Below are 14612 nucleotides of genomic sequence, written 5' to 3' on the forward strand. Positions count from 1 at the left end.
GAAAAACAGTCACTATATCAAACACGTATTTTTGGGTTGCTGAGATGCTCCTGGACAGTTGAGAATCTTTTGCTGACTTTATTGGTGCAGCAGCAGCTATTACATCACCATGATAAAGACTCCAGCAAACTGTAAACTACAATTAATCTTTGTCCTTAAAAATGTTCCAACAGGCATTTTACATTTCCTCTGTCAGTCTGAATCAGTGTTTTCATCCTTTTCTTCCAAAAGTTTTGTAATTTAAAGACACTGATATTCCCTAACTCTGCTCATTTTCTATTCAAAATGAAATTAACTTTTACTCATCTACCAGAAATTTCTTTTTTTAAAATCACATTAATACAAAGTACTGATGGGACATACTTCCCAAGTGCCAAAATTTAACTTTCTGAGACAGACTCAGTGTCAATGTTCACAGCTTCTCAAGGAAAAACTGCTTTCTGCAAATTTTAAGCAACACTAGCTAATCTTTTATATTTCCTCTGAATAACTTTGATAGAGAAAATACATATATGAAAGCAAGTCCAAAAATGAAAATATCATTACTATAGTATTTCATTCAAGCCAACAACCAGAAACACAGCATAAAACTCTAATATTCTGGACACTGACAGCTTTACTGCCTCAATTCACAGAGAATATCACCAAACAATAGAACCTGCAGCTACTTGAACCTCAGAGAATGTAATTTCATTTATTCATTTCAATGACATTTTTACTAGACTATAGCTTCATGCAGATTAGTCAGACACATGAAAAACCACATATTAGCTGAGGTTGAAGCTGTGATGACTGCAGTTGTCTTAACAGTGTCAATCCAAACCTTAGATGAATGTAATTTGCTAGCTCTAAATGACAGAGATATAATATAGATCTCGTATATCACCAAAGTAATAAATAATTAGTGAGCAGAACTGAGTAAAATGGCAGCTCAAACACAACCCCAAATTTTGAATCTTGATGCAGAAGTCAGCGATCAGAATGATACATCTTTCTGCCTTGAATGATAAAACAGCTTTCTCACAACCTAACACATAGCACCATCTGGCATGAACTAAGGAAACTAAGAACTTCTGGAAGAGAAGCACAAAATCAAGTTTGTTTCTTCAGAATTCTCCAAGATATTGACAGAAGTCTTTCAGAAACAGTTATTTGACTGCAAATGTGGCTCAGTGAACCTGCCTCCTCAAGATGTGTGTGTGTAGCTAATAATGTTTAAAAATGTTGTTGAATTGAACTGATTGGGTATGGGATGAGCACTGTCAGAGTTAAGACAGTGCATGTGGAAAGCCCTCTGTCTACCAAACTGGCTGGGTTTCCAAACACCACCTCACATCTCTTACTGGGAATTTTAGGAGCTCAGAATACATTCCTCCAGCAGAGCCCAGCAGGCTTTTTTCAGCAGTTACTCACAAGAAGAGTGACTACAAACACACAGTTTCTTTGAGCAGCACCAGCACATCAGCTCTGGCTGTTTGCTGGGGCTGGACACCTCCCCTGTGCAGTGGGACACAGGGCTCTGAGCCCCCTGCCAGCCCCCAGGGGCATGTGGGGCTGAGCCCTCACAGGCACCACTGGGAGCTGCAGTGCCCAGGGGCTGGCCCGAGATACACAAATGGAGAGAAACGCAAATGGAGTTTCCTGCAGTCCAGGAAACATCAGACTGCTCTGCTGATATCAGCACAGATTTATTGTAGCATTGCTTGTTGAAAGTGACTTTTAACGCAGACTGTTTTCTAAATGATCCTTAAAAGACACTCCTTTCCTTCTCATCACCTTCACCTAAGGCAAGAACATCCGGTAGCATTGATCTATTTGCTGCTAGTTTTCATTAATTTTACCCTCCCTAAGGGTGGTGAAGCTTTGGTGCCAGCTAATTAAAACCTATTTAGGGATGCTCAGTACACTTTATCAGACCAGAATTAGCTTTGCTGCTTTAATGAAGACTACAGTTTTCTCTGTTACTACCAATTAAATGTTATTATATCATATTGCATTATATTTGTATTGCATGGCAGAGATATTGATGGCTTTAGAACCACTTATCTGGATTGAGGTACATACAAAGATGGCACATTTAGTAATTAGCTAATATCTCTTTAAATCCTTTCACTTGAGTAAATATATATATAATACACCAGCACATTAGTGAAGTATTGGAAGAAGCTGCCAGCTTTATGCTCCCTCTAGGGAAGTACCAAGCAAAATGCATTAATGAAAAATTGTGAATGTCTGGTAATGAATATTATTTATGTACAACAATTATTCAAAGTGGATGAGCATTCCCCACCTTGAACTTGACTGTTTCACTAACAAATACTCTCAGAAAGAACATATGTTCCCCAGATTCTTAACACTCATGCAAGGTTAATTACCCACTGTGGACAGCCCATATCAGAGGGTATTTTGTACTACTGTAGAATTAAAAAATGCATTACAAAATAAAAAACACTGTTTCTTCAAAGTTACTCAGATGCAATTCTTGTTTCTTCCATGCACCAGTAATAAATCATTCATCATTACCGAAGCTGTGGATTTTGGAGCTGCACCCAGTGAAGTCAGGGATAAAGCTCCCATGTCAGCACTGCAGGACCAGAGCTTTTCTGCAGTAAAAAAGTGACTGCAGCACCTACCTGTTAGCCGCTTCTCACAAAATCTTTGAAAAACTTGAGCACCACAAGGATGAAACTGCTGAAAAGTCCCACTAATTGCCTAAAAAGATTGTACATCAAAAAGTAGAAACAGAAAACTCATTAAAGGCTCGACAGACTAGAAATCTGCTGCAATCTTACTATGCATTACAGAATACACTGAACAGAAAGACAGTATTTTAGGATTACACTAAAATAGATGTAGTTTCAATTCACTCAGTACATTTTAAAAATGAGTTGAAATTGGTTTCCTTCCAGAATTTTTGCTGCAAACATGTCGAACCAGACCTCTGTTCAATCTAATATTCCAAGCAAGGGTTGATGTTTCTCTGAGGAGCTGAAGGAATATTTGGCTGAGGAACCTGAGTCTGTCTCAGCATCGTAATAGCCTGGCACAATGTGTGAAAGTATTTTCATCACCCACAAATCTCCTGTGCTCTCCATTTACTGCTTCCACAAATGCCACATAACAGTCTCATGACCCTCCCTAGAAACAGAATACAGGTCCTGCAAATTGAAGATGTTACAGAAAATGAAACAGTTTCCAAACTGAAGTCCCTGATTACTAGAGAACTGCAAGATGTTTTCTTGAGATACAGAAAGCGTTGGCTGGTGATGCATCAATCATTTCCCTTGTTTCTGCATGACAAAATCACTAAACGATGTTAAAAACATCACTAAGTATTTGATGTGGAAAAGCAGGCTAAAAATGAAAGTTTCAGTAGATACAAGGATGTTACCTGGTTGCCACTGTGAGAAGTGGTGAGCTTTCCCTTGGTGTCAAAGGGACGCACGTGCACAAACAACGTGAAGGGCCGTGAGACAGGCTCATCAAAATTTATTGCTGTTGCAATGCGAAACTTAAGGAAAAAGAACATGGGCCATTTTGACATTAGATCGCTTAAGAACTTTGTTATAAGCTCTGAGAGAAGTTCAATCTGTTTTTTACATGAAAAGAAGCATTTGTATTGTGTTAATTGCGTAACTATAAAAACCTGAGATGTGTTAATTTGTTGAAGAGGAATGGATTAGGCTGGAGAGAAGGACACTTTGACATTGAATGATGAGATATCCTTCTTTCATAGGAAAAAGAGGATATTTTTTCAAGGTCTAATCTTACAGTAAGGATTTTGATGAAGTAATGTAAAGTCGCTGTGACCTGACTGACTCATAAATATAAACAAATTTATGTACAGCAATACAATAATGTACCCATGGTCATATTTAGCTTGATTAATATGTAAACAGGATGACTTGGATTATTAAAGGTCATTTGTCATGAAGGGATCTTGTGTATTTATTAGCCTCTGGTTATCAGTTTGCTCAGTGAAACTAAAGGAGCCATGATAACCTTGACACCTTTATGAGATATATGAGCCCCCTCCAACTCCAGAACCACAGCAGCAACATGTGCACTTGGTGAACAAGGACAGGCTTCTCCTTATGCTCCAACAGTTTGAAAAATAGGAAAAATCAACTGCCACCAAGTTCTGACAGTTTAATAACATAGTGAAACAAGTATGTTTGAGATAACAAGCTCTTCTACTTCAAAAGCTAAGTCAAAAATTCAGACTATGTTAAGCTATTTGTGAAAACCTGTATCTTTAATTTGGTCAGAATAGCGACAGTTCTTTCCAACCTCAAATTCATGATTCATAATTTAAAAATTGATATTAAGGCACAGCAGTGATCTGGAAACTCCTTCCTAGTTAGCTCAGGTGAGTATGTGTGACAGGTGCTTTTCCATGCCAAAACACAGATGACCTGAATTTTTGCAGCTTGGTTACAAATTCTTGAAAATTGTGTTCTTAATTCTACAAATCCAGTTTCTGCTTTGAACATGCTAGACCAAACAGTCCTCACACCTTCACCTTTTACAGCCTCACTTGAGTAGCATAAATACACATTATCAAGCATAGAAAATAGAATTTCAGCATAATACTGGTAAAAATCTAAATCTATTCCAGTATGTCTGATAGCCCATTTTCACCAAGAAACAGAAATAATGCATAACCCTGAGGTCTGTGTTTGAAGAAAAGCTACAGTGAATCTCAACAGAGAAGAAAATGCAATATCCAGAATTATCCTGAGGTTGTGCATTTGGAAATGTTGTTTGTGTAGGATTATCCTCTTCAAATAAAATGTCAATTTAATCAATAGTAAATTGAGCTGAAAACAACACACAGCTTTGAAAACATTTCAGGAAGACGTCCAATATTTTTGGGATTCAAGCCAACAGCAATGGAATGAACAGAAGGTAGCGTAGGTGGGATAAATGGGGCCTAGCTGCTGCCTCATCAAGTGCTTATAACAGTCAAACCCATATAACAATCCATTAAAAACATATCTGAGGACTCATTGAGTAGCTGACATCCCGCATGGACTTTTCTCACGTATCTTTTGTCAAACATTATTATAATTGCTCCTCACGTTTAAGACTCACCGGTCCTTTCCCGTCTCCCTCTTGAACACCGCATCGCAGTAACTCATGCGCTTCTCCGTTGTCACGTAGATTTTGGCAGTTGGGTAGCTGTCAACAGTTTTCTTCAGCATGTTGTACACAATGCCATTTCCATCCCTCCTCATGTTTCGAAAAGGACCCCAGATCACGTAAACGGTGTTGTTGGTTTCTTTGAAAAAGTACTCGGGATTCTTGAGCAGGAGAGGCACACTTGTGTGCGAGACCACTCTTACGGTTGTCCTCTTCCCAACGTCTTCCTCATAGCCCTTGGTGGGAGCATTGTTCATCCTCCATATGCAGGAGGACTTGTCTATCTCAGTGCCCACCCTCTGGCCAGCCATCTGCCCCGAGTTTGAAACAATGGCACAGAGGTCACAGTCAAGTTGTAGAGGCTGGAAGACAGGAAACAATAATTTACATTGCAAGTTTTTCTCTGTAAAATATAAAGATTGAAAATTCAGTTAAAAGTAAAACAGGTACAGTACAACAAATGGATAGCAATGCTTCTTTTTAAAAAAATAAAACCACAATCCCTATCTGTCAGAGGTGCTCAAAATCTCTACCACTACAAATGCAAACCTTTTCAGTGAAATAGGCAGTTCCAATCTTTGCCTTTGTTCCCACCTTGCAAAGTCAACTATACAAATAATAATTCCCTTTTTCCCTCTAAATGTTACTCTTTTCACTAAAAAAACAAGGAAATAAAGAAATAGTGGAAGGCAATATTTAGATCAATGGCTTCTCTTTTAACAAGGTGTTGTCAGCAATAGTAAGAAACCTACTGAAGAAAGTAATGCTGGAAGTTTAACTGTACATTACCCGTGTTTGTGTCTGAATGAATAGTTCCCAAATTTGTGACACAAGTCGAACGTGAAATCTATCTCTAAAAAGCAATCTAATAGTATGAAAATCTTGCAGTTGGAAAGAAGATGTGGACAGAGGAGTATGTTGTTCTCTCCAGAGAGAGGTTATGATCCATGGAAAATGAGAGGTAGAGGGACCGGTGACACCTGAACTGGGAACTTAATCCTGAGAAAACTGTAGTCAAAGACAGTATTCTGTGACCATGTTCTAGGGTGCTATTACTCCAGTATGAATTGAAAATAGAAAAAATAATCTAACAGATATAAGGACCTAGCTGATGCTCCATTTGTCAAAGAGTAAATGTCTTTTCGTTGTTTTGTACCTACAGACTAAAAGGAAATGCCCTCTATTTAAACTGGATTGTATAAAGAGTTCAGTTAAAAACTGAAATCAAATGAAAACTAGATCCATCAAAAAAACCCTATCATCCAGGTCAGAGATAACCTACAATTTTTGTATGGTAACAGACTTGATCCTCTGTCATGCTCACAACTGGGAGCCAGTGACCTCAGTTCAGTATTTTTTCGAAAAAATTCCCTTCACGTTCTTTGGACATTTACTCTGACAGGATGCTAGGTGCTTTTCTGATCAGACTTGTGGTTATTTCTCTTCAAAATCACACCTCATTTAGCTGATGTAGATGAATAGCCTGCCTACATTTGACCACTATAACCCTAGGATGGAATTGCTGACAAAAAACCAAATTCTTTGATAAGGGAGAATAATGCAAGGACAAGAGATAAACATCTTAAGAAAGCCAAACTGTAAGAGCTAAAATGTCACATCTTTGGGTGACATATATTGTACTGAATTAAGGTGCATCATGCATGACTTGTGCAGTAAACTTTACAATTTCAAAGCTTTGATTTCTCTGTTTTGATTGATTTGATTTCGTTATGTGGCTGGTTCAGGAAAACATTCTTTCCTAAATCAGTAGCTAAAGATTCCTGTTTGAATGCAAAAGCATTGTCAATGTTTCCCTTACGAACACCATGCATTTTCTGTAGCTGGTATAGTTTTAGAGAGCTGTCCTGCATGGCTCTCTGACAGCAGGGATGAAATCCCAGGAGATGCAGTTGAATGCAGCAGTCTTTCTGTTTACTGCTTACTTACAGAAATTCTCTCTAAGATACATTATGAGGACATGGCTGGGTGACCTAAACAAATCCAAGAGCATAACTCATTTTCCAGCATGAAGTGAATTGTTACAGACCCAGTAGATTAATTTATAGCTTTCAGGGTGAACTTTCAAAATAACAAATGCTGAATATGAAACTGCTAGATAGCAAAAGCCAATTTGGTCAAGAATCTGGTTCCATTTAAATTTGTCTCATCCTCAGAGCTGCTTTTTTCACTAAATTCTTCCTTCTCCATTAAAATAGAGCTGCTCTCTTAAATTTGGAATTGTTTGAATTTCCTCCCCTTAGTTAGAAATGCATTGCACATTTTCTATTCACTGAGTGCAACTGCTCTGCTTGAATAAGCTGAGTACACTCACTCCTGCAACTGTGTTCCCTGGTTTTCTAGCTCTTTTGTTGTGATTCATTTATCTTGTTCCAATTTATAAAGTGCTTTCATAATACTGCATGCCTACACTAGGTCAACATATAATCTGCTCTTCTTGAGCAGAGTCAGAGGCTAAGCCCCTCCCAGCTCTATCTCACAATAAATATTTTTTACAATATAGAAATTTTACATGTCCCAATATGCACAGTTCCCAACAGAGATCCCAGAGAGAGTTAGGAGACTGACACCCATGATAGATATTCCACTGACTCCAGAATCATCCACTGCCTTCATCATCTTTTTGCATCATATCTCCCTCAACATACGAGAAAACACACATCAATATTCACTCATTGAATCCCACGTGGAGACAGGCCACCATTTTGTGGTGTTGGTTTCTAGGTGCCACAGAGGAGAAGGGTGGTTTCAGTGACACACATGAATCCACATGCAATACAAATGGGTCTGCCAGGCAGTCCAGGCTGCCCTCTCATCTGCAGACATGGTCCAGCAGCAGCGGGACTGAAACAGACTGGCAGGACCACACTGAAACTTGTCCTTGTTGTTACTGCTTATCCTCTGTGAACCCTGAAAACCAGGCCAAGGTTCACCTCTCACAAGATCTTCATTCACCTGCATCATAGATACACGAGTTAAAGACAAAAACATTAAGAACCATTCAGGTTTTCTTCTCTTTTCATGTACTTAGACATTTATCTCGCCTCTAAACAGCAAGGGGGCTGGGCTATTATTGCTGCTAGAAAATTGTTCATTTTGTTGCTGACCAGAAGGATGTAGAAGACCTCAGCAGAGCAGCTGGGTATGGTTCTGACAAATAGTCCCATCTTTTTTGTGAATGATACATTGTAACTGTTGAGGAACACTTATATTTTAATCAGTAAAGAAAATGAAATGTCTGACCTTTCCATTTCCTGTGCAAGCTTACAGACAATAGAAAAGATAATTAAAACTGTGAATTAGAACTCGCAAAACAGTGCCATTTCTCTAGCAAAGAGAAATAGCTGTGTAATAAAGGTCACTTATCAAACAGTTCTAGTTATTAAATCTTTGCATTTAGCACTGAAGTGGCTTCACAGAATCAAAGGTCAAATCATTAAATAACAAAATCAGCCAGAATTAGAAAAGGTCACAAGCAAATCCAACTAAAGTAGGTCACAAAACATGATTCTCTTCCACACAGGATTTCATTATTTGGAAAATTGCTTACTTTCCAAATTTGACAATTCCCCCACCATTTCCAGTGTCTCCACCACGAGACTGAAATTCCAGCTACAGAACCATTTGTACGGGTAGATTTCCCAATGGCACAGATCTTGGATCACCAAGTTTCCCAGCCACAGCCCTGGACATCTGCTGAGATCCACATGGGGGTGATCTCAGGCCAGGTCTCTGAACCACAGAACAGCATCTGGACAGACCAGACATACACCAGGCTCTGGTCTCAGCTGGACCAAACCCAGCTCAGGACCTCTGCAGATGGAATTTCCACTAATGAAAAGCTGAATTTCTCTTGTGGCTCCTTAGCACAACAGACCGGTGGTGAGCTCTCTCCAACCACCAACTCTGTTCCACTCTGAATCCCACAGCTAATCACGCAGATAGTTAGGAAACCCAGACTAAACTTTCTCAATTGTTACTTTAACAATATGATTGTGATTTTGTAAATTGGACGCAATGCCCATTCACTACATAATGAGGCAATTATTAGCAGCTTGCCACATATTAATTTGCTCCTTTAATGTTGAAACAAATGAGATCTTTTCTTATAATCATCCTATTTGAGTGAATTCTAACAAAGCCGATTGAACAAAGCTCCAGAGAGACTTTCTTTATTTCAATGCCATTTATTCTTCTACTCTTCTTGGATGTCTTTAGAGTTTCAGAGGATACAACATTTATAATGATGCCAATAGGGAATAGATTTTGCCTTTATTCTTCTTGATGTTCTTTTGAGGTCTTTGAAATGAAAGGTACAAGAGAGGCATTAACCGTCTGGCATTGTTTTTATTGCTTTCCTCTACTTTAGAAGCAAAAAATGTATTTTAATTTTTCCTGTGTTTCAGTGATTAAACAAGCTGGTTTATCTACGCTTACTCAATTTCTTCAGACCTGTGACTGGGAGAAAAGACTTGCAAGCTTCTCTAGGAAAAATTTCAGCACATTAAAAGAAAAGAAAGATTCTATTTGTGTGTTCACCCAATAAGCACTACCAAATTAGTACAGCACTGTATATAACTTACATGATATTACTAACATCAAGCAAAAAACGGTAAAAATTATAAAAAGACAGGTCTGATTACCCTGAGTTTGTGTTTGTTCCCTATTCCCCCCTATGGCAGTACTGTGGGGTTTTTTACCTTCATGAGTTGATTTTGGTCCTAGCCCTTAGTATCACACCCCAGCAAACATCTGCCTTCATAAAATTTAATGCTAAGATTTCATAAAGATTTTAACATTTTGACATTATTTTGAGATAAGCCCAACATCAACATGCATCCCATTTCCAAATAAATAGAATATGATCTGCTTCTTCATAAGACTGTTCCTGAGACTCAAGTGACTGGGATATTTTATTTAGATGAATGTCACTGTACATGAGTTCTAGCAGAAAGTTTTTATTTAAATTGAATGAATTGGAAGGGAGTGCATAGGAGGCACATAATGGGACTAATCTTACAGCAGGAGACTGAATAAATAACTGTATTTGGAAGTCTTTCTATATACACTGACCCAGTTGTTAGAGAACTGTTTGATTTGCAGCTCTTGTTACAGCTCCTTAAAGGGGCTGTACCAGCCCTTTGCTTGAAAAACTATCTTGTGGATTCCTCATGACAATGGTAACAAGACACAAAAACAAAGGAAGCTTGGACTTTGAGCAGAGGTTGAAACTTGTGGGCCAAAGTCACCCACCCCATCTAAACTATCAACCAGCAAGGGTATTTTTGAAACATTTTAGTTTTCTTTCTCATAGAAAGAAAAAAAAAAAAAAAAAAAAAAAAAAAAAAAAAAAACAAACCAGAAACTGAAACCTTCCAAAAACGAATCACAGTGCAAAGTGATGCAGTGTCATCTTTCTCACTTTTGAGACGGCTCCAGACAACTCCATGCCAGCTCCTACCTCTTTCAAGACACAGCACAGCAAATGCTCACCAGAATGCTGTTGATTTTGCTGCTCCTATTGGGAACAATACAGGCAGCTTTGAAACAAAGTGAGAATTAAGTACATCTCATGATACCAAGAGCTGAAAACCAAATGCCTCAAATATACGTGAGAAAATCCTGAGTATATAACCTATAAAGAATAAAACCAGGTCTTGTTATGCATTTTAGGCATTTTCCACTACTTTATTATAAGGCAAAAATTGAGAAGTCAAAGATCACACATCTCATGATAATCTCATAAAACAAAATTTACTAAAATTTAATAAAAGCCATGTCCAGCTTGATCAAAATATCTTAACTTTCTATTTTTCAAAAATTGTATTTATGTAATTTTCTAAAATAGAGTTAAAATGCTCCCCCAATTGAACATTTTGCTTTATTATGAAAAGGCAAAAGAATGGGAGCTCACATTAACAAAACAGTCCCTTTCACTTTTTCATTTTTCCTGATTTCCAGCTGAACCTTTATGGAAACTGACACCTTTTAAATAAGCCTACACTAGTATTTTCTTCTGGAATAATAAACTATTGGAACAATCTTGATAGCTCTATTGGTAAAAAAGGCTTAAAAATACAAAGGTGGCAGGGAGCAAATAAGAACAGGAGAAATTGTTCTGCCTCTGCATGGAGGGTTAATGGAGGAGGGAAGCTGCCAGATTCAGGGTTTCAAGTACAACAGAAACACCCGGGAGAGGCAGAGCTCTGGAGGACTGATGGTCAACAGCTCTGAAGGACTTAGGGCACTGAGAGAGAGGCAGGTGAAGAAAGTTTTGCCCTAAGGCATTTCCTGAAGGATGTGAAGACCTGTCCTGCATGTGCACTCTCAGTCAGTCTGCATAAGACCCATTTTCGTTTGTGTCTCAGGTGCCTGGCAAACTGCCCTGCCCCTAGGCAGGATGGCAGAAGGGACGTGCTCTTATTTACATGAATGTCACAGAAGGGGGAGGAAATAAATGGAAAGACCACACAAAAGAGAAGAGAGAACAGGAAAAATTTCAGACACCTATGAAAGAGTAGAATGTAGTTTAGTGTTAAAAAGGAAACACGTAAGGGGAAGAACGATTTGAGAAAAAACCTGATATATACAGCTGAGAAGATAAACCATGATGTTTGGGAATGCAATCCAGCAAAGAAGAACCAAAACTCCTGACTCAAACTAACCGTTGTGAAGAAGACTTAATCAGACACGTCAATCAAATAGCATAGGAATTAATAGGCAGAGAGAAAAGATTTTGTCCTTTACACTGCCAACTGCACAAGTAGAAAACAGATGAAAATGGATATGCTCAGTCCAGCATACAGTACTATAGTTTGTAGGTAACCAGAAACCCTGACATCCCTGGGCATGCAGATGTCTGCACCTTCATATTCACATAATGAACACCTCTGAACTGGAAGAAAAGCAGAATACTCTCTGGCATATATATATTAAAAAAATAGCATAAAGAGACAAGTACACCCAAGAACATATGTGGAAATGCTCCTGTCAAACACTGCTGAGGACTGAATTGTTATGGAGCAGAGGCAAACTCCATCATGCACACCCTACACAGACAAGTTCACGAAGAAGCCATTAAAACAGCATTCACTCTGAAAAACAGCCTATGAAAAAAATTAGCTTCACATCTGAACAAAATAGACAACCAAACAAACAACATTAGTTCTAGAGTATTCCTGACTTCATCCCAGAGGTTCAGCTGATGACCATAAATAACCAGAATGTTTGTGACACTTCATCTATCACCCATTTACAAACACGCAGGCTTTAAAATATCATGACTTTGTAATAGTTCAAAAGCTGGGAATTCTTCCAACCAAATAGTGCTTGCTGAATGCTGAATCCAGTAAGTCATTTATCTTAACATCCACCACATTGTTCACCTGCCCTCAGTACTACGTGATGACTCTTGAATTTTGTGCACAAAAGTTACTGGAAAAGCACCATGTAAACCAGACACTGTCCATCAAACAGCATAAACAACTCAGAGCACAACACAAGCTGATCCTCACAATGGCACCCTTCTGTCACGCTGCTGCAGAGCTGTACTTGCAAAAGAGTACATTTGCTACCCACAAAACATGTCACTTGATTCAGCAGGTTATTGGTATCATAATATTTAGCTCTAATTTATCTTCTGCAATTTTCTGTCTGTATCAGATTTCTTTTCTGCTTTTTACGTTCAGTAATAAGGAAGATAACAATTGTTTCTTCTCTATACAGACATGTTTGCTCAGCAAACAATACAAACCACCAGGAGGTAAAATGTCACAACTCAAGGAGATGTAAAAGGGAGGAATGTCCTGTTAGCACACAGGCTGCATAGTGAATGAATCTCAGCACAAAAGGACAAAAACAATTTTTCACACCCAATAGCATATGTGGCAGCAGAGCAGAGGTAACATGCAACACATAATCCCTCCTCACAGAGTGGACTCTAGAAAGACATCCTTGACAGCAACCAAGGCCAAAAGAACTCTACCCACAAAAACTGTTTTTTCCTTTGCAAGTAATAGTAAGTATCTCTGCAAAAAAATTAATGGGAATTCCTACAGCGAAGATGCCTACTGGAAGACTATGTCTAAGGAATTCTCTGTCACATATGGAAAACATGAGTTGTTCTAACCGCTGACTTTAATTTGTATTTATTATAAATACCCGCAGATGGCGGTAAAGTATATAATGCATACAGCAGATTTGTTCCAAGTTTACTTTCTCTAATAACCTCCTATTATCAGCACTCACCATTAATCATGGACCATTATCTAGGAACTTAGTTGGCTGCATCACAGATACAGTAATGCCTGTAAGGCCTCTAATCTAAATACATTTGAAAAAATTAGACTCAAATAAACTAGGGTACTTCTAATATGAAGTTTACATCTTATTTCAGGTCAACTTATTTGGGATTTAATATGGGGAAATAATATCAAGGTAGGCAGCAAAAACTGTCAGAGAAACTTCCTTGTATTAACCCCTCCTCCCTCCTTCCCATGAAAACCCACCTAACAGGCTGGAAGCCTAACCTCTAATTTATTTTGGTTCCATGCTGTCTAGACCTATTATTTAATTTTGTCTCTCTTGGTGGTCTATCTGACAAATTATTTGTATGCATGGAAGAAAAGTGATAAGCTAAAATGCTAATTATCCATTTTTTCCCAAAATTAAAAGAATTATAATATCCATGCCAGGAATAAGAATAAGGTTTATTACAATAGCATTAAAACCAGTGGCATTTTTCATTTGACAAAATAAGCTTTAAGAAGCTTTCTAAGTCCAGTGTTTTTAATTGCAGGATGCCTTATCTAAAAGAGAATACACAGTGCTGGACACATTCATTTGCTTTCACTGGTACATTGGCAATATTTGCAATACCACCCTACGACCGTCATCTGTAAAAAATGTGTAAAATTTTCTCTAACAATTTAATTTCAGGTTAAAATTTCACTTAGAAAGTCTAAGTCCAAAAATTTAATTGTTTGAAATATCTTCTATTTTAAAATCATAAAATCATTTCCATTTCAGAAAGATACAGGATAAAATCATCATTTTGTCAGACGCCTGAAATTTCAAACATTATGGACAAAATGGCAATTTTTTCAAAACACTATGGCAATTTCTAACACTAGGACAAAAATTTAAAAATTTATTAGAAAGTTCTGTTTAATTATTAGGCAGATGTGTTTTACGTTTTCTTAAGTCATTAAAGAAAGCTATTAAAGCATACCTTCATTATGTAAAACTTTGAAGTTAAAGGTCTGTTTCAAAAGAAAAAGAATCACTGTACATATACTCTCTTCTGATTGCTTTTGCATCACTGCCTTGGTGCATATGTCCACTAAGCACCTTTTAATCAGTGCAGATTTCACACAGACAACAGTTTCAATCATGGGCTAACAACACCTGCAGTAACTCAATAAGCAGAACCTCAAGTAGAAACCACTGGGGTT

The 14612-nt window shown here is 37.9% G+C and overlaps 1 protein-coding gene across 9 annotated transcripts in view; it reads right to left on the reverse strand.

The window, feature by feature from the left end:
* The window catches only part of ST6GALNAC3 (ST6 N-acetylgalactosaminide alpha-2,6-sialyltransferase 3), a 235656-nt gene that overhangs the window by 70812 nt on the left and 150232 nt on the right, over window positions 1–14612 (reverse strand). For all 9 annotated transcript variants that reach the window (XM_064428593.1, XM_064428594.1, XM_064428586.1 and 6 more), the window contains exon 3: window positions 5095–5504. In XM_064428593.1, the coding sequence (XP_064284663.1) occupies window positions 5095–5453 (359 nt within the window). In that variant the 5' untranslated portion in view covers window positions 5454–5504. The remainder of the gene's footprint in view (window positions 1–5094; window positions 5505–14612) is intronic.

Source organism: Passer domesticus, chromosome 7 (assembly GCF_036417665.1).
Source record: "Passer domesticus isolate bPasDom1 chromosome 7, bPasDom1.hap1, whole genome shotgun sequence".
NCBI classification, from domain to species: Eukaryota; Metazoa; Chordata; class Aves; order Passeriformes; family Passeridae; genus Passer; species Passer domesticus.